Source organism: Lemur catta, chromosome 11 (assembly GCF_020740605.2).
Source record: "Lemur catta isolate mLemCat1 chromosome 11, mLemCat1.pri, whole genome shotgun sequence".
NCBI lineage: Eukaryota > Metazoa > Chordata > Mammalia > Primates > Lemuridae > Lemur > Lemur catta.
Genome location: NC_059138.1, coordinates 57,389,195 through 57,410,944, shown reverse-complemented (window position 1 = coordinate 57,410,944; position 21,750 = coordinate 57,389,195). Strand labels below are relative to the sequence as shown.

Sequence of the window (21,750 nt, the reverse complement as noted above, 5' to 3'; positions counted from 1 at the left end):
TATGCTTCCCAAGGCATGATTAAGCAAAAATGGAAACTTTTTTAATATACTAGGAGCAAAGAACTTCATAGATAAAAATAACTTCTGAAGTATACAAAATGTCTGCCATTCAAGTCTCAGCTCAAATGTTACTTCCTCAGAAGTCTTCCTTGACACCCCACCCAGAAAATTGCTGATAATTTTCCTAGCACCTCTCTGAAATTATCTTGTTTATTCATCTATTGTTTATTTTCTAATTCTAGAATTAAGGGTGTATGAGAATAGAGATCTTGTATGTCTTGTTCACCATTGTCTTTCGAGCAGGTGGTTGGCACGGTTATTTATTGGATAAATGAATTTCTCAGGGTATATAACAGATGAAAATACACCAGGAAATACAAAAGCAAACTCATACACACACACACACACACACACGGAAACATACATATATATCTAAACAAACTTACCTGGATTACAGAATAGGTTCCAATTTTTTAAGGTACATTATTCCAGTCAGAGGTGAAATATTTTGTTGCTTAAAAGTAAATAATATATAGATAATATGTAGTACAGTAAAACTATGTAAGCCTATCCAAACTGAAAAGCTTTGATAGGAAAACAATTTAATATTTTTGGGGAAAAAAATTACCCACAAAAGACAATATTTATCCCGCTTTTATATTAGTTAAAAATAATCAGATGAAACAACTTTGAACATGGCAATTTATTTATGCAGTAATTTAAATCCATTGTTTAGAAATGTTCAAAAGGCACTTTAAAAAATATTTAAAAATACATTTTTCTGACTTAATGGTGATCACTTAAAATAAGCAAGTCACCAGACATTTTTAAACCATTCATGACACTATTACCTTAAATAATTTTTAAATTCCAAAACACAAACATTCACTAAGTAGTACAACACACTGCTTAGCAGTAAGATTAGTTTCCCTCTAATAATATACTTCATGTAGATTATTTTGCAGGGCCCTGCAAGGTTATTCAAACAACTAATATAAACTGAAAACTAGAGATATAAGGGAGTTGAAACACAGTACAATTCAAATCTAAAACTAGTCTTAGAGTTGGTTTCGCTAAAGAGAATTTGTAAAATTTCTTATTCCAATCTGTGTTAAAATATCTATTTCAACTCTGACGTATAAACATAACTCATTTTTTTAGTCAACAGAGGTAACATTTAGCATAGAATATACCACAGGTTGTTCCCCAGATTCCTTAACTATGTTTCTGTCAGGCCTACTATAAAGTAGAGAAATGAAGCAAACGAGTTTTGTTTTTTTGAGAAAAGAGTGGGGGGATCCAAATAACTTTACTTCCTTTGAAAACTGTACATGTAGGATTAGTTTAAAATTGTAGATTTTTTTTTAGCACAAATATTTTAATTGTCTAAAATGAAATTTTAAGAGTTATCTATAGTTTGAAGTTCACTTTCATGAGGTGGCACATCCATCACCCTTTTAAGAGAGATAAAATTATGAAAAGATATCACCAGAAGTTGCATTAACATTTCAGCTAAGGGCCAAGAGAAAGTTAAGGGTGTTTCCATGACAAAACCAAAGAGGACAATCAGAATGAAGCAAGTTCAACATGGTCATACAAATTCTGGTGAAAGAACTAGAGTGGAAGCCCAAGCTAATGAGCAAGGGGGAGGAAAAAAGAAAACATGGTTCAAACAGATCACATGAGGAAAGTAGCACAAGTATCCTGGGAGCCAGCAGGCATTATTCTTTGACAGACTTTTACTTTCAATCTCATAGGGAAACCTAGGTAGTAGATACAAAATTATCAGTAAGTGATACAAATTCTAATCACTATTAACAGCCAAATTAACTTTGCAAAGGCAGCATTAAGAGTAGCTAGAAGGTTGAAGTTATAAAGGAAATACAGAAAAGCAATAAATACAAAGAAGCAGAAACTGTCAAAGATAGAATAATATTCTAATTAACTGAAAATTTAAATGATGAATAAAATGCTAGATCTGATCTAATCAAGTGAGGGATTCTTTCAAATACAATAGTACTTTAATCTGGTAATAATTGTTTGATAGGCTCAAAGAAGTGAAAAATTAGTAATCATGAAAATAACCAGTTAGCAAATTTAATGCTCAAATCCAATTACCATATTCAAAAATATTAAAAACTGATCAGTGATTTATTTTCATCTTATTACAGTAACAAAAACTACTCTGAAATTTATGGTATTTGAAAATAAACTATGGGACAAAAACCTGCTTTGTATCTATGAACTTCCCACTCGAAAATACATATATTCCGTTATTAGAGAACATAGGATATTAAAAGCCTTATGTTCTGAGACCATCCTAAAATCATTTCTCCAGTAACAAAGACCTTAATCTAAAAGATGGTGAATAAATCATCATCATGCAGCCTGGTTTTATGTGCTCTATCAAATATTTGGAGAATTTTTTTTGCTTTATTAGGTCATAAAGGACACTCAAATGATCCTTGAAAGTGATGACATTTTAATTGACAAAATGATTAGTAGAAAAATGCTCTGCATGTTATAAAAGAGCATTCTGCTACTTAAAAAATTTGTTTTATTAACAATTGTGGACATTTTTTATGACATTTATGTATGCTTTTAATGAATTAGTATGTACTTACTAGTACTTAACCCTTCCTGTCTCAATGTAAAATTACTAAACTTAGAGAATTACAGATTTCATTGCAGGCCCTGATATTAGTCACTGTGGAGAAGCTAAAAAATTCTGCCAAAATGAATGATCCACTGACCCTTTAAATTATCTTTAAAGTATTTACATTTACTATAGTGTGATTCTGGACCACACTGATTTAAAACATGCTTTATGTAAGTTTTTGAAAAATACCTTAGTCATGGGCAGTAATCTTCAGTGTGTTCCAAAGACTATTTGTACCAGAATCACATGGGTAGTTTGGAAATGGTTCTCAAAGTAGGATGAATAATACTCACTTGTAGGGCTTGTTTAAACACAACTGCTAGCCCTGTCCCTGTTTGATTCCATAGACCTGGGTGGGGCCTGAGAGGGTGCATTTCCAACAAGTTCCCACGTGATGTTGATGCTGCTTGTTAGGACCACACTTTGACAACCACTGCACTAGGGTATCTGGTAAGAATGCATATTCCTGGGCCCCATGCTAACATCAGAATTTCTGGGATTGGGGTCTTTAGAAGTGCATTTTAACAAGCTCTCAGGCAAGTGTGAGAACCACAGTGTTAAAATCACTCTCAATTTGATTGGTTGATGTCACTATTACTGGACAATGTATCAGATGTCACATATCGTATCAGTGAAAAATGGAAATCATGCTAAATGTCTAATCCCAAGCTTAATATGATTTAAATGAATACACTGGGTATAAATTCTAGCTCTGTAACTTACCAGCTTTTGTGACAGTGGAAAAATTACATTAATTCTATGAGCCTCGTTTCCTCATCTATAATGTGGAAATAACACTCAATTTGTGAGGATTAACACTAATGTACACAGATTATCTAAGCACAGTACCTGACATATAGCAGGCACTAGATAAATATATTACTTACCATTATAAGAAATGTATGAAATAATTCCTTCAGTACCTGATTTGATCAAAGCAGATTTTCATTAATTCAAATGAAATATTTACACTCCAAGGTAACAGAATAATAATAAAACATTATACCTATTGCTCCCTATTCTGGGGCAGACAGTGTTCTAAGGGCCTTATATATATTCACTTACTTAATCCTCAGAAAAATCCTGTGAGGTAGGTAGTATTATTACCCCTAATTTACAGATGAGGAAATTGAGGCACAAAGAGATTAAGTAAATTGCTCAAGGTTACAAAAATAGTAAGTGATGAGGCAAGAATTTAAACCCAGGCAGTCTGACTCCAAAGCTCAGTATTCATCACAACATTTATTTCCTATAGGTAGATCTTAACATTTTTTGATATTTATGGTAAATCATTTCTAGTAAAGAAAAACAGCATATACGGAAATTCATGTCCACACCACTGTGAAGAGCTGTTCAAAGAATAGAACAAATGCCTTGAAATTTTGGCAGATGATACCACAACGAAAACAGCAAAAAACAATAGGTAAAAATTGGAGTGTTGTTTTCACCATGTGGACAAAATTAGGCAATGAAATGAACATCCTCTCAAATATATCATCCAAAAGAGGTCATGGTTTTGACATGTTTTGGCACAATAAATAAATTTAGCTAAGCAGCAGAGTCAATGGCATCACAGCCATATAAAATTAGCATAATGATAAACATAAGGGAAATTAAATCATTTGTAACACTAAAAACAATCTTATAGAAAGTCTGTAAAATATTCTGCTGTGATACACTCAGATAGTATTGCTAAAGACAATAAAAATTAAAAATTTTCTTTCTTTCCAGAAACTCTATAAACAGAGTCACTAAAATTACAATGAGACATTTGTGAATGTTTTTGATGACAGTCTTAAATAGGTATTCTGCTGTGTTAGTGGGTCAAAATCTTGCATTCAAAATAATCTTGCCAGTGTAATTAACAGCCACCTCAGATCCTAAAATGAATTTTAAAACTCTGCTTTAAACAAGTTATGAAAGGCACAAACAAGTTCTTATCTCTCAACAGGAGAAGAATGAAAGAAATTATAATTATGTAGTTGGAAACAGTTTTACATAACAAAAATGTCACTTAGTAATTCCTGAGAGTGGGCACTGATAAAAGGAAAAGCATCCCCAAATAGCATTAAATTTACTACTTAATAGTTACCCATAGTAATGGGTAAATTTGGGAACAAATTATAAAATGCATGTCTATAGAATGCCATTAATGCTTTGAGTAAATAAATACCAATAGTGGAGAATGGTATTCAAGAGTGGTTAATCATATTTAGAAAAGAGATAGCAGGGACTCAGTAAAAGATTACTAATTAGAATCAAGTACATAATATAGTCAAGGCCCGTGGTAATTTCAAAATGTGATTTTATTAATGCACTTTAGAATAAGTGCCATTCTTCTACTTTTTGGAAGAAATACTGCCAATTATAAATAATCACAGCAAAATTTTCATTAGACAAAAACTATTTGTGTGGGGGGGAGTGGTTCATTTATATCATACTGCAAATATAAACTCATTTCTCGAGTTTATTAGCAACACTGAGCGACAATATTTCTTTCTAAAACTTTCTTTAAGGCAGATCTGTTTAGTATCATGTGTTTTACTAACATGGTACAAAGTGTTTTAGTTTCTCAGTGACAATAATACATATGGTCAAAAATAGGCAACAAAATCTCTTTTCTAGTTTCTCTACCTGGCCACCTTTTTAAGAACACAAGTTCTTCATATATATATATATATATATATATTTATATATTAATGTATCAAAACACATTTTAACAGACTTCACAGCTCATTTAAAGCTTCAGTTTACAGTCATTTGTATGAAAGATTTCTATATGGAATGTTCACTTAGAAAGAATTCCTCACTGGGATTCCAGTGTTCTGTGTCAGAAATGCAGAAGTCCGTCTTCAGTGCAATGCTTGCTAGGCATTTACCTCTGTTCATGTTTTTCTTTCAAGGGTTTCCTGATTTTACTTTTGGATTTTCATTTTTGTTTGCTTGATTTATTTCCTTTAGTATATTTTCAGGTAAGGCAGGTTGATACCTGTATAAATAACCATATGGACGAAGATGATAAACGAGGTATTCTAACTCATACATAGTTGTAGAATCAACATAGTGAAAAGAAACTGCAAGATCAGAGCAGCAACCAGGACCCTAAAAAAGTAGCACAAACAGGCATTGTTAATAAACAACACATTGATAGTATACAATATTCACATACTTATAAAGGACACATTAATTTTAAAAGAATTCAAGCACTGAAACTGGCAAGGTAAAGCAGAGGAACATAGTTTATTAGATTTGTCGCAGAAATCAACAGTTCACTTAGAGTTCCTAATGACTTAAAACCATGAAGTTGCTAAAGTATTTCTAGCTGAAACAGTATTTTCTCACACTCTTCAGTATTTCAGCAGATAAAATTCTTGGGACTTCTTCAAATCAAAGGGGCAAGCTATACAAAGGATCAGACTCTCTTTCTTCAACTTTTGCTTTTTCTTCCTAATTTTCTCACTGTAATTTTTTGCTTGGCTCAGTCTCAGACACCTCTTTACCATTTAATGACCACAAAAGCTTTCCCATTAGGTATCTACAATATAACACCTCATCTATTAATATCGGTCAATCCAAAGAGTATAGTATTTGAGATGAAGCTCTTAAGCCAAACCAGGGTTTGAATCCAAATTATGCCTACTAGTATACAACTTTGGACAAGTTACTTAATCTTTATAAGCTTCAATTTCCCCACGTGTAAAAGGTGGTTACTTAAAGAAGACAATGTGTGTAAAATGCTTGGGAATATGCTTTGCTTATGATAAATGCTCGAATAAATGTCAGCTATTATTGACAGAATAATCACATAGGCCCTCAGCTAAGTAGGTCAGATTGAAACCTTTGCCAGTTATATAATTCTCATAGATTCCTAACAGGGTTGGTGTGAGAGCAAGTTTAAAACTATATTACAATAATACAACAAACAAAAAGGAACAAGAAAGCAAGAAAATAAAGAAAATAGAATTAGACTGAGCCCAGAATTAAAGAGTTACAAGGTCAATCTGGGATCAGAATTGGTATCTGGAGAATATTTCATCTAGGTTTTTTCAACAAAACTTCAGACTCTATCTGATGTCTCTGCAAGGACCAAGGGAGATAGTCTGGCAAGTTCCCAGAAAATGAACATTTAATAATTCATGTTTGGAAGTATGTAGTTTACAGCATAGTAAAAATTATCTGGTGCCTATTCTTTACACCTTTAGGGAATATTAGAATAGAAACAAATATGAAAAGTAAACAGATAAGTCAACTTGTGATTATCTCAATCAGTTCTGTCCAATAGATGTGAACCACATAATGCATTTTAAAATTTTCTAGTAGCCACATTAAAAATGTGAAAATAGGTGAACTTTAATTTGAACACATTTGAACTGAAAAAAATTCATTGTTTTAACATGCAATATTTTAAAAATTATTAATGAAATCATTGTTTTTATTTTGTTAAGTTCTTGAGAAATCAGGTGTGTATTTTATACTTACAGCACCTCTCAATTTGGACTAGCCACGTTTCAAGTGCTCAGTGGCCACCACACGGGACAGTGCATGTTAAACTAAAGCCTCCAGATCCCCAAGTGTGGCCCCTCGACCGAATCCCAACTTCACAGAAAAAATCCTTTTATTAATTTGTATTTAGTCAAAAGGCCGCACTCAAGAATCCAGAAGGTCATAGTTCCCCACCCCTGGACTACAACGTTAGTAGTTATTTTTAAATTGCTGGTCTTCTTATATGCTCTAAAATATTACAATAATTTTAGTTATTTTTATTTGAGACACAGTCTCACTCTGTTGCCCAGGCTAGAGTGCCGTGGCGTCAGCCTAGCTCATAGCAACCTCAAACTCCTGGGCTCAAGTGATCCTCCTGCCTCAGCCTCCCGAGTAGCTGGGATTACAGGCATGTACCACCATGCCCGGCTAATTTTTTCTCTCTATATATTCTTTAGTTGTCCAGATAATTTCTTTCTATTTTTTTTGGTAGAGACGGGGTCTTGCTCTTGCTCAGGCTGGTCTCAAACTCCTGAGCTCAAACCATCCACCTGCCTCGGCCTCCCAGAGTGCTAGGATTACAGGCGTGAGCCACCATGCCCAGCCTATTTAGTTATTTTTTACTGGATGGCCAGAATACCATTATTGTTAAGCATTATAAACAGTAAAACAGCTATAAGAAAACAAAATATGGTTACCCAAAAAACTCAAGAATCTCAGGTGAAAAATCATCAGAAATAAAGAATTCAGTTACAGAGTCAGATTTTAAAGATTTAAAAAGGAAAAAAGTTTCACATATACCAGTTAAAAAGGTAAGTTTTTTTTAAAGTCCAAGTAGAAGAGTAGTACAAATATTACATACTTAGTGATATAAAGATCTGAGAAAAACTATAAATCTTTAAGAGATCTTTTTAAAAAGTAAGAAAAAAAAAAACCTGGGCAAAAAATGACATTGTCCTAAATTAATGAGTTTATATGTAAGGATAGAGAAAAAGAGGAGTAACTGGCTCTTAAATTAATAACTTAAAAATATTGTAAAAATTAGCTGGGTGTGGTGGCACGCACCTGTAGTCCCAGCTAGTAGGGAGGCTGAGGCAGAAGGATTGTTAGACCCAGGAGTTTGAGGTTGCTGTGAGCTAGGCTCATGCCATAGCACTCTACCCAGGCGAACAGAGTGAGACTCTGTCTCAAAAAGGGGGCGGGCGGGGGGGGGGGGCATGGGCAATATACATAACCTAAACTTTTGTACCCCCATAATAAGCTGAAATAAAAAAAAAATACTGTGAAGCTACAAGGTTCAAAATAGGATGCTGGGCTAACACCAAATAGAACAATAGCACAGAACTGAAATCTTAGCTATAGATCCTACTGTAAGTAATGGTATAGTGCATGATAAAGGAGCTATTTTAAATCTGTAATGGAAGTAAGTTAAAAAGTAGTATTGGAACAATTTGAAAAAATCAGGAGCTTTCTATCTCAATCATGTACTAGTATGTTTCAGATAAACTAATGTAAATAAAATTGAACAGAATAAATTTATCCTATAAATAAATACATTTGATCATTTCCAACTTATGAAAAAGGCAATTTCTCATGTAGAGGGATATATATGTGAATAATTACACATCTATTTTAAACCTACTGTATTAAGACTCATTGCAAATTCTCTGGTGAGAAGTCTATTCCTAAAACACTTCTAAGGAAGTGAGGAGGTGGTTGGTGTAGGAAGGGAACTGCATGAAGAGTCAGTTCTGAACAAGCAACTTAAGAACATGACTGTTTGATAAATCAGAATATCTTACACCCTGACTTGTAAGATAAAAATTTTCGATGGCCAGGCACAGTGACCCACGCCTGTAATCCTAGAACTTTGGGAGGCCAAGGTGGGAGGATCGCTTGAGGTCAGGAATTCAAGACAAGCCTGGACAACATGGTGAGACCCTGTCTCTACAAAAAATTTTCAAAAAAAATTAGCCAGGTGTGGCGGCATGTGCCTGTAGTCCCAGCTAGTAGGGAGGCTGGGGCAAGAGGATTGCTTGAGCCCAGGAGTTTGAGGCTGCAGTGAGCCATGGTGATCCCACTGTACTCTAGCTTGGGTGACAGAGCAAGACCTTGTCTCAAAAAAGTAAAGAAAAAAAATTTCTCTATTGTATTTTCAGTAATTACTACATAGAAAAAGTGTTATTTATAAGATTTAGAATGGTTTTGAAAATAGTAACTCCCTTAGGGAGAAGAAAACTTATTAAATGATAGGTGAATAATAGAATTTTGATTTCACATTGGGTTTACTTAATAATCTAATGGAGAATAGGCAATGTTATAGAAGGTTGGTACTCCAAATTCTGTTTAATAGTCTTCAATACAATTGGATAAATTTTTATAGAAAGAACAAATCTTGCCATCTATTTTTAAAACCACCATAATTTAAATAAAAGATGCACTACAGAAATATTTTGCTCATATAAAGCATATTGTTAGGCATACCCTATTTGTAAGTAGAAATTGTGGGTAGTACTCCTAAAAGGAAGAAAGGCTATTTTAGTAGTTATAAAATAATGACAATTATGGTGTCCCTTTGCTGTTACCCAATATCAGATACTTAGTAAAATTTATATGCATTTTGGTATATTTGTTATATGCTTTGTAATGTTCTTGAACTTGAATATATTTTTATATGGGAAAATGCTAAGTCATCTTGGAATGGTCAGAATATATTATGAAAAGTTTACATCCAAAACACAGCTGAAGTAATACCTAACTAAAACAAAAGAAAAATAGGCCATCAAAAGGCAGATTGGGAAATACATCTGGTTTTATAGCCTAAGAAATTGTTGTAGCTACAATAGCAATGAAATGCTAGCATAAGGTTTTAAATAGTCTCATTACATAGAACTGAACCTAGTGGAATTTTACTCCAACAATCAAATATTCTAACATATTCTCCTTATGTCTTGTTTTTGTACATATACCATTAATTAGAAAGAGGAGCTCATGAGCAGTATAATGGAAATATTAGGTCATTAAGTTTGATAGTTGATATCTCTGACATTTCAACTTTGACATTTTTTTTTTTTCCTGTTGTGAAGGCACATCCTCAGTCTTTTAAATGCACTGTTTGGCTTGTAATTATCTTTCAAATTTTTTAGAGCAATTTTTGTGAAACCATTGATAAGTAAAAAATGCGTGTTATTTTTTAATATGACTTCCATCGTGGAATCAATGCAGTGCAGACAGCTTGAAATATCATCAAAGCGTTTGGGAAGCATGTGGCTCATGAACGCACAGCATGTCAATGGTTTGAGAAGGTCCATTCTGATGATTTTAATCTTGAAAATGAGCCATGTGGGTGACCTGAGACCAAAGTGGATAATGATGAACTGTAACCTGTAGTGGAAGTCAATCCATCTCAACTCATGGGTGAATTAGCAGCAAGGTTTGACGTTCTATTCCAACAATATTGGACCATTTGAAATAAACTGGCAAGGTAAAGAAGCTGGACAGACGGGTACTGCATGAATTAAATGAGTGTCAGAAGGAAAATGGTCTTGAAGCTTGCCTTTATTTGCCGTCATGACATAAAGGCGAACCATTTCTACACTGTATTGTTACGCGTGACCAAAAATGGATTCTTTCTGACAACTGCAAGCATTCAGCACAATGGCTGGATAAAGATGAAGTGCCGAAACACAGTCCAAAACCAAATAGTCCTCAAAAAAAATAGGTAATGGTTTCTGTTTGATGATCCAGTGCTGGTATTGTCCTGTAACTTCATAAAACCTGGTCAATCAATTACAGTGGCTATCTACTACAACCAATTGGACAAAATGATGAGGATGCTTGTGATTAAGTAGCCAAGATTGTTCAGTAGAGACAGGCCAATCCTCTTGCAAGACTACATGTCACAAAAAACAACGCTGCTCAAACTACAGAGGCTGGACTTGGAAATTCTGTCATCCACCATATTCACCGACCTTGCACCAACTGCCTACCACTTCTTCCAGGCTTTGGACCACTTCTTGCCAGGAAAAATACTCAATTCTCAACAAGCTGTGGAAAACGTCTTTTGTGATTTCATCGCCACTCACTCTCCAGGCTTCTTTGTTGCTGGCATAAACAAGCTACCCTTAAGATGGCAACACTGTGTTGATAGTTTTGGTGCATACTTTGATAAACTGTACTGCTTCTTGTTTGAGATATAATAAACTTTTAATTCAAAATCGGACATTCCATATTTAATGACCTAATAACTAAGCTTTTAGAATCAAAGTGGTTTGCAACACTGTCTAGACTACTATGAGCATAGGCAAGTTATTTAACTTTCCTGAGCCTCAGTTTTGTCACCTGTCAAATGCAGAATTACTGTAAAGATTAGCTATTGTGTCTGCGTAAGTACTAAAAACACACTGGTGGTTGACAGCTGAAGTAGTAGTGATTTGCTTCAAAGTTTCTTTTTAAAGCTGATTACCTAAAGCTTGGATCAGATGTTCTAGGCCAGGGTTTCTTGACTTTGGCACTACTACTGACATTTGGGGTTGAATAATTTATTGTTTTGGGGGGCTGTCCTGTGTACTGTAAGATGTTTAACATCTGGTGCATTTATAATCTAGTGGGTCTCTACCCATTAGATGCCAGTAGCACTATCTCCAAACCTTGCCAAATGCCTCTAGGGGGCAAAACTGCCCCTGGTTGAGAACCACTGTTTTTGATAATGATTTGAAAGCACCAGCTTGTGAAGAAGTGTGTTATTAGGGCTAGAGAAAAGAAGGCATAGAGAACTAGTGACTTGCTTAATCAGTAACAGAGTCTAAAAGCTAAGTTTCGTGGTTCCTAGTCTCATTCAGTAATTCACTGCTATTAGTGAAAAACTAGGAAAAAAACCTACCAAATGCATTATCAGCAGGAGAATGGACAAATTATAATATATTCATATATTAATGAAGCAGACACATATATTAACATTACTTAATCTCAATGTGTGAAAAGAGCAAATTGCAGAAAGATGCATACGATTTGATTCATTTAAAAACCTGCAAAACATTACTATATATTATTTATGAATATATAAACATGCAGAAGAAACATGCACAGTAATATTAAATTCATGATAGTGGTTAACTCTGGAGAAGGAGGTAAGGGAATTGGATTGGGGAGGGTATATAAGCCTCAACTGTATTTATAATATTTTTTTCTTTCAAAAAAAATCAGAAGCAAATATAACAAAAGATTCATATTTGGTAAAGGTGGTAAGTACAAGGTATGTTATTCTCAAATATTTGTATACCTGAAATATTTCATAAAATAGATAAAATTCTCAGGAATGTAAGCTAAGGTGTCAAATGAGAGCCAAGGCTTGTTAAATGCTTACTGTGTAATTAAACTGTACTCTAATTACAAAGACTAAATGACACAGGTAGATCATGTCCATTTTACAAATGAAGAAACTGGGGCTCAGAAATTAGACAAATTCTGTCCATCCAAGGTCATTCAGCTATTAAGTAGGAAAGCAGGATTTGAGTATAGGTCTTTCTGAACTTAAGTCTTTTCGTGTCTTATTCTTGATGACTAGAAGGCTCTTTACTCAGATACTCACACAGCCTGTTCTCAAGTTATCCCTAGGAGAGGTCATCTTTAATCACCCAAAGAAGAGTACCCCAACCCTGGGTCACTCTTCATTCCCTTACTTGGCTTTATTTTTCTTCAGGGCACATTACTACTATCTATATAAAATCATATTCTATCTTAACTAGTCTGCCTTCTATTGTATCTCTCCTCATCCAAACTGGAACTTGGTGTATTTACTTCCATATTCTCAATGCCTGGCATATAGTAGCACCAATACACATTTGTTGAATGACTACAGCTGATGTCCTCATTCTCATCTACTTTATTATACTGCCACTCTATACAAAAAGACTACGGAAGACTCCTAGTACCACAGAAATATACACATATTACTTTTCATCAACAAAAGTCAGTTCAAGTATTTACAAAGTAATGAAATTTACAAACTTACCTCTACTGCAGGATAATAGTTATAATTCCAGTACCAAAAGGTTCTGGGTAGATAACCTTTGATTAAATGGTGTTCTGGTACAAAGGGATGAAAAGTTTCTTTTCCAGTGGTATCTCTGGAATCTCCTGCTTCTACATTCATAATTTCCATGCACCTCCCGAGTGCTAAGTCTTCGATGGAGGAACTATGTGTACATTTTTCTGTTTTAAATGCATCAATAAATCTCTTCAAGGCTTCTTTGCTTAGTACATATCCTGCTCCTCCACTCATGTAGCCCTGCTTTACATAGGGCTTAAATCTTCTCCCAAAGTAAATGGGATCTTCAGGGTTGTATCTGGAAAGAAGCCATCTCAAGTTGTCCACTATGACATATGTATCATCATCTGCTTTCAAAAACCAATCAGCATCTTCTAAATAATGGTCATAAACATAATGAAAGGCTCTAATTGTTTTCCAGTATAGTTGATCTCTTCCTTCTTTGGTTTTTAATCCCACAGCAGGGAAGTCTTTATTGTCTTCTGAACTCATGAACAACACTTTATTACAACGCTGGGCCCAAGTAGCTTTGACGTGTTTGGCCTTTGTCTCCAGATTTTGAGGGCCTGTCATAACCCAGCAAAGAATTCTAACTCTCTGGTAGAGGTTGTCAGCGATGTCTGTGTTCTCATCTATTAAACAAATATTTTTAAAAGTTATATTTACATAGATATAAAATACAAATAAATTATATTGAAGAAAGCATTTTCTTAAACAATTTCAAAGACCCTCCTCCTATGTACCCACCATTAGTGATTTAGCTGAAAGAAAGCAAAATTCAACCTAATGTGAATTGACACTGATTTATTGGTTTCATGTCAATCTTATCTAGGACATCAGCAGAGCTAACAAAGATTGACAATGACCTAAATGCTCACTACTTGAACTGTGTTTTACTGATCAAAAGCATCAGCATCATCTGGGAGCTTGTTACAAATGCAGAACCTCAGGCCTCAACCCACTGAATCAGAATCAGCATTTTAACAAGTTCTCTGGTGATTCACAAGCATATTAAGTGCTGCCTTAAAAAGTTTCTGCTTGGCACTTCATAATACAAAGAAAACTTCAGCTGGTTTTCAACAGATTGACAAGAACTTCTCATTGCTCTGAATGAGCTTCTGACAGACAGTAAAGACATGCTGCTGAAGTGGCAATTCATTTTTGAAGTTCACAAGAGTCTGCTGCTATGAATTTCTATAAGTACCCTGAGGTGGCCTTGAAGGATTTCAAGATTACCCCAGTTCAAATCACAGGAGTTAATGCAGGGTTGAGATTACTTCCTGATAGTAATAAACCTCATTTGAAAATGCAAATCCACCAGTCAGAAACAGAACTGGGAGATAGGATTTCCAAGATTGTCTACAGCAGTGTTTTCCCAACTTCCAGTGTGCAAAGAAATAAGGAGCTTATGCCAGAATATAAGGCAACATATTACTTCTTTCATCGAAGGCCTGCTATCAAACAAACAAAAAGTCCACTTAACGACTCAAACTGATTTACAAACTGGTACAAGCTCCTTATCTGTGTGCAAACTGTCAGGCCAGGACCACATTTTGAGTAGCACCAGTCTAGAGTTAAGTGCCCAATTATAACATTCTAGACAAATGCTTCTCAAACTATCTGTGGTAAAAGACCAATTTTTATTCCCAATAGTTAGAGACCTACACTTGAAGAATTGCTAGAAAAATAAATATAGCCGTAAGTTTTTCTTTAGATTCAGACAAAATTACTCTAATCATCATAAAAGTTTCTGCTTACTCCCAAGTAAGCAAAAGTCTACAAACCACACTTTGAGTAGCAATGCTCTAGGCAGGAGCCTGAGGAAGCATACCCTTATAGTTAAGGTCAAAGAGTGAGTTACAAAAGCTCAGTCCTGTGAAAAACTAATAGAGGTATAATATGCTAGTTAACTAATTGAGGGGGAATAGAAGCAAAGGCTGGGTAGCATATGAAAATATTCTCATCCCCCCTGAGTACTAAGAATTCAGAATCCAAAGGACAGAAGCAAAGTCACCCTATTGTTAGTAAGAAAGCATTCATATCTCATATACTTGAGGAGCTCAGTCTCTTAGCTATACAGATATACCAAATCCTGAATGGATAGAGAAAACAGTATATGCAGGAATCCCCAATCGGTTTCACTTAGGACAAGACAACTTTCTCCTCACTGCTGGGATCTGGTATTATAGATACTCCCATTCTTTCAATTATTTAATCATTAATTACTTTATACCAGGTATGTGGTGGTACAAAAGATGAAAAAATGAGTAAGACACATTTCTGTCACTGAGGAATTCATAGTCTAGTAGGCCAGCTTTACAAGCAAATCAGTAATTACTACATACTAAGAGGTGTTATAATAGAGATATGTATAGAGGGTTCAATGTGCTGAAGGAAAAGAAAGTAGCAGCTGATAAATCCCATAGAGCAGTGGCATAGGGACTTGGGTAGAGCAGAGAAGAAAGGAGAGAGAAAGCGATAATAGAAAAAATAAGATGATGCAGAAAATAGGTGTTTAAATGAATAAAAGCTCACCAAAACAAAGGACAAAAGGCATAGTGAAGTTTGGTTGAGTGCAGGTACATGGGTATACCCAAATGCCTGAATTAAGGGAAACGTACTGTGGAATGAGAGGAAGAGGCCTGAAATATGGTAAAGTAAAATTGTTAGAATTTAGTGAGAAATGGGATTGACTGACACAGGAAGGCAAGCACCTACTATGATTTCATAGTTTCTGGCATAAAGAATACAGGAGGAAGAGCAACTTTCAGGAGTAGGAAGGAAAAAGAGATTCAACTTACACAAGTTGAGTCAGAGAGGAGTACACAGACTTTTAGCATACCACCCATTTTGTGGGCCATTGAGCAGGACAAGCATGTGTCTATTAGGTCATTAAATATGAAATGTCCAATTTCAAATCAAAACTTTATTATATCTCAAACAAGAAGCAGTACAGTTAATCAAAGTATGCACCAAAACTATCAACACAGTGTTGTCATCTTAAGGGTAGCTTGTTTATGCCAGCAACTAAGAAGCCTGGAGAGTGAGTGGCAATGAAATCGCAAAAGGCGTTTTCCATAGCTTGTTGAGAATTGAATATTTTTTCCTTGCAAGAAGTGGTCCAAAGCCTGGAAGAAGTGGTAGGCAGTTGGTGCAAGGTCTGGTGAATATGGTGGATGACAGAATTTCCAAGTCCAGCCTCCGTAGTTTGAGCAGCGTTGTTTTTTGTGACATGTAGTCTTGCAAGAGGATTGGCCTGTCTCTACTGAACAATCTTGGCTACTTAATCACAAGCATCCTCATCATTTTGTCCAATTGGTTGTAGTAGATAGCCACTGTAATTGATTGACCAGGTTTTATGAAGTTACAGGACAATACCAGCACTGGATCATCAAACAGAAACCATTACCTATTTTTTTTGAGGACTGTTTGGTTTTGGACTGTGTTTTGGCACTTCATTTTTATCCAGCCATTGTGCTGAATGCTTGCAATTGTCAGAAAGAATCCATTTTTGGTCACAAGTAACAATACAGTGTAGAAATGGTTCGCCTGTATGTCGTGACAGCAAAGAAAGGCGAGCTTCGAGACCATCTTTCTTCTGATGTTCGTTTAATTCATAGAGTACCCATCTGTCCAGCTTCTTTACCTTGCCAATTTATTTCAAATGGTCCAATATTGTTGGAATAGTAACATCAAACCTTGCTGCTAATTCACCTGTGGGTTGAGATGGATTCACTTCCACTACCGGTTACAGCTCATCATTATCCATCTTGGTCTCAGGTCACCTACACGGCTCATTTTCAAGATGAAAATCACCAGAATGGAACTTTTCAAACCATCAACACACTGCGTTCATTAGCCACATCCTTCTCAAACACTTCGTTGGTATTTCTACGTGTCTGTCCAGCATTGGTTCCACAAAAATAACACCAATTTTTGACTTATCCATAGTTGTACAAAAATTGCTCTAAAATAATTTTTGAAAGATAATCACAAGCCAAACGTACATTTGAAAGAATGAGGATGTACCTTCACACACACACACAAAAAACAACAAGAAATGTCAGAGGTATCAAGTGTGAAACTTAGTACTCAGGTAATCGGACATTCCATACTTCATAACCTGATAATGTGTGTTTCTATAGTGAGGTCTAGTACAGCCTATTACTGGCTGGCTCCAACTGATCATCTGAAGACAGGTGGCTATGCTACAAAGCAACTGCACAGAGACCAGACTGCTCTATGGTAAGAACACAGATCACCTGCTCAGAGCTGAATTAGATAAATATTTACATAACAGGACATGATTTGTAATAGTATGCATGTGCTTGCTAGTTGATAAAACTCAACCAGGCTTTGATACCTCACCCTTCAACCTCTGCTTGAGAAGCAGGGAAGAATAATTTACTACTGGAAAGATGAGAGAAACAACTCTTAATGGGGAACCCTCTGTATTCCTGAATCCCATTTGTTTTCAAGTTGCATGTATTCTTTTCTGTCTAATAAATCACAATTTACAAAAATCTCTGCATTGTGTTAATGTCTTTTCATGGTGTCTGGAACTGGGCTGAAGGATAGATGGAAATTAAAATTATGAGGGCTGATGAGATCACAAAGACAGAGAGCTAAAGGACAGGAACTTTGAGAAAACCAAAATTTAAGTGGGACATGGAGGACTCAACTGAGAACATCTGGTTAGAGATAGGGGGCAAGGAGAAAATGAAGTCATTGTAACACATCCTTAGATTTTTACTTCCTCAGTTCGTTGAGATTTATAGATATCTCTTGAGTTTCTCTATGAAAATAAGACTTAAAGCAAAAACTATAACCAAAACAATAATAAAAACCAAAGATATTGATATAAACCATAACAAAATTGAACCTAAAAAAAAATTTTCAGAAACAAACTTCATCTGAAAAGTTATGCTTTTTCTCCATATCATGGTTTCTGAACAATTTCTACTTAAAAATAAATTTGATATTAATACCTTACTCCCTAAATAAATTGAGGTTTTATCGATTCCCTTCTCCTGAGGCAAACCAAGAATTATTTAGTATTCAGAATATAAAGCTCATTTTAATTAAAAAATATAGACAGTGATACAATGAAGTTCACATAAATAACTTTTCCAGTTCTCTCAACACTTAGACTAAAATAGTGTTCATGTTTACTCCTTAATAAAGTAAACCATACCTTTATGTTGGCTAGCATCTGCATTGAAGTTCATTTGTCCTTCTAGATGATTCTGTCCATTATCATCTGAATGCCTAGCATGAGGATCGTTATGAAGAATTTTAGGCTGGGTGTCACCTTGTTCTCCCAACAAAATACTGAATAGCTGAGAACATAAAAAAAATCCTATTGCTGATCCACACAGGAAGGTTAAAAAATTCAGCCAAGATTTAGAGGCCATTTCCCGAAAGTGTGTTTCTGTAAGAAAAAAATTAGCAGGATGTTATAAAATTACAAAGCAATATACATGCAAAGAGTAAAAAGTCTGAAAACATTTAACTATGATGGAGAATTAATTCCTTCTATATAGAACAGTTCTAATAGTTTTTAATTTTTGATTTTCTATGAGTGTACCCCTCTATTTTGCTGCTAAAACAGCACATGATGGACAATTCAATAAAACAGAGGAGTAATTAGTAGGACAGTCACTGTTATAGTGGGACATGGGTAAATATATCAATATTTGCACACAGAATTCCAATTCTTCCCATCAGGATCCTCTGTGGATCCAAGCCTGCCTGCGATGTTCTTTTTCTTTCTTAGCTGTCAACTCTGAGTACTGAAGTCTACTTTTTTTTCTCTTTTGGTAGTAATCACCACCCCCATTTCCAACCCAGGGGTTAGCAAACCTTTTCGGTAAAGGACTAGAAATAAAATATTTCAGGCTCTATGGGCTACATGTGGTCTCTGCTGCATCATCATCTTCTTTTTAAATAATCCTTTAAAAATGTACAAGCCATTCTTAACTTGTGGAGGGCTAGGATTAGCACAGTTTTGAGGCCCATGGACCAAAACTGACCTGCCACCTGTTTTTGTAAATAAAGTTTTATTTGAACACACCCATACCCATTCATTTATGCATTGAATATGGCTGCTTCTGCACTTAAATAGCAGAGCTGGGTAGTTGCAACAGAGGCAGTATGTCCCACAAAGCCTTGTCTGGCCCTTCACAGAAAAATTTGTTGATCCCTGCTCTAATACTCCCGCTGCATTACAGTACTGGAGTTAGCCTCCCCCTGCCCACCATCTTTCATTGTTTTCCCACTAAACTGCAAGATTCTGGATGGAATCTATATATATCAGTAGGATTAAGCAGGATGCCTAGAACACAGTGGCTGCTCAACAGATGCCTGCTGAACTGTCCTACAACCAAATATAACATCCCCTTTCTAAGGGTTTGCTTAAATAATTACTATTACTACATAGAAAAGTTATAAATGCCTATTAAATTCCTATGAGAGTCCTTTTAAATCTATAGTTTCCTATTCCCCAAGATAATTTTTAAAGTAAGTTTGCTAAGCATCGACTATTTGTCAGGTGCTATCCACATTATTTCATTTTAAATAAAATTTAATTTCAATTTCACTTTTGATTCTATGTCCATTTGGCAGATGAGGAAAGAGAAATTTTAAAAAGTTAACAGAGGCTGGGAATGGTGGTTCACACCTGTAATCCTAGCACTTTGGGAGGCTAAGGTGGGAAGATTGCTTGAGGCCAGAGTTCAAGACCAGCCTCGGCAAAATAGCCAGACCTCATCTCTACAAAAAAAAAAAAAAATATTAGCCAGGGGTGATGGTTCATGTCTATAGTCTTAGCTACTTGGGAGGCTGAGGCAGGAGGATCATTTGAGGCTAGGAGTTTGAGGCTGCAATGAACTTTGATCATGCCACTGTACTCCAGCCTGGGCAGCAGAACAAGACACTGTCTCTACAGATAATTTACACAGGTTGACACAATCAAGAAGAGCCACAATTTGAACCCAGGTATTCCTGTTCAAAAAGTCGATGCTGCTCTTTCCATTACATTTCTCAAATTCTTCACCCAGTTACCACTGATAGCATAGAACAATGGGCATGTGTAGTGAAAGTAGGGGTCTGAGAGATTAATCCCCCAAATCAAAATGGCATTGAAATATTTTATAAAAGCAAATGCACAAAGCAACAATCACCATTACAACGATAACAAAAATAAAACAATGTCACATGGTTATATTTCCTGATGAGCTATGTTCTTTTTGACCAATCAAGTGAATACAATCAGAAAAACTAGATGCAATGTAAAAAAAAAAAAAAAAAAGTTTGAAGACACTGGTAAGATATGAAGGCAGTAAGAATTAGTAGGGCCAAGATCTGAAAGAAGACAGAAGAGAGGAAGACTTGACATGTGGCACAGCTCTATTCTTCAACACAATTACCAATTCTGAAAGAAAAAAGATGAGAGGCAATGTAGCTAAGCAAAAATCAAAATTCAAAATCTTCCCAGGAGAAGAGGTCCTAGAAAACACCCTGGTTTTTAATCAAGGACCCTGAGAGGCTACTACAATTTAGGAATAAGGATTGAAACTAAAATAAACCAACTTTTACAAGGGCTGAAGCCTAGGCGGAAATCGTCTCAGCCACTGACTGCATGTTTAAGATGATCTGCCTTAGCCTAACTGCAAAAATATTCTTCCAGAGAAATACAAAATCACAAAGAACCTCGACTTATTACTAGTAGTTTTGTATAGTGAGATACAATGTCCAACACAGTAAGAAATAACCAGGCATCAAGAAGAAAAATGTGACTACAGAGAAAAAGGTAAACAATAGAGCCACAAGAGACTCAGGTAACAGATTTTCTGTCACTAGCTTTAAAAATAACTATTCTTAATGTACTCAAGAAATAAAATGACAATATTTAAAAAATAGGCATAGAATAGATATAGCTGAAGAGGAAAATTAATAAAATTAAAAGCTTGATCAGAAGAAAATGTGCAGAATGAAATATAGAAAGAAAAGAAGGGAAAATAAATAATTGAGCAAAAGAAACGAGAATAAAGTGAAACAGTCTAATGTAAGTGTTAATTGGAACTTTTGAAGGAAGAGACATATAACTGAGGATAAGCAGTATTTGAAGAAATAATGACTAAATATTTTCCAAAATTGAAAGACTACCAACCCTCAGATTCAAGAGGTACTACAAGCCCCAAGATAAAAAAAAGAAAATGACACCTCAGTACTCTACAGTCAAACTACTGAAAACCAAAGACAGAGAAAAAAACTTAAAGGGAATAGTAAGATTGACAGCTGACTTCTCACTGGAAACAACAGAATCAAGACTGCAGTGGAATAGTATTTTTAAAATGCTGGAAGAACTACCAACCTAGCATTCTATACTCAGTAAGAATATCCTTCAAAAATGAATCTGAAACATTTTCAGGAAAACAAAATCTAAGTGAACTGATCACTAGCGGGCCTACTGTAAAAGAAATACTAAGAAGAGTTCTTTGGGCAGAAGGAAAACAATTTCAGATAAAAATTCAGAAATATAGAAAGGAAGAGAAAGTCA

The 21,750-nt window shown here is 35.2% G+C and overlaps 1 protein-coding gene across 3 annotated transcripts in view; it reads right to left on the bottom strand.

Annotated features, from left to right (window-relative positions):
- Positions 1–688: 688 nt before the first annotated feature.
- The window catches only part of C1GALT1 (core 1 synthase, glycoprotein-N-acetylgalactosamine 3-beta-galactosyltransferase 1), a 56,110-nt gene continuing 35,048 nt past the window's right edge, over positions 689–21,750 (bottom strand). For 2 of the 3 annotated variants that reach the window (XM_045564544.1, XM_045564545.1), the window contains exons 2-4: positions 18,385–18,621; positions 13,155–13,822; positions 689–5,761 (exon numbers count right to left, since the gene is read on the bottom strand). In XM_045564544.1, the coding sequence (XP_045420500.1) occupies positions 5,558–5,761; positions 13,155–13,822; positions 18,385–18,621 (1,109 nt within the window). In that variant the 3' untranslated portion in view covers positions 689–5,557. The remainder of the gene's footprint in view (positions 5,762–13,154; positions 13,823–18,384; positions 18,622–21,750) is intronic. The other variant, XM_045564546.1, reaches the window with a different exon arrangement.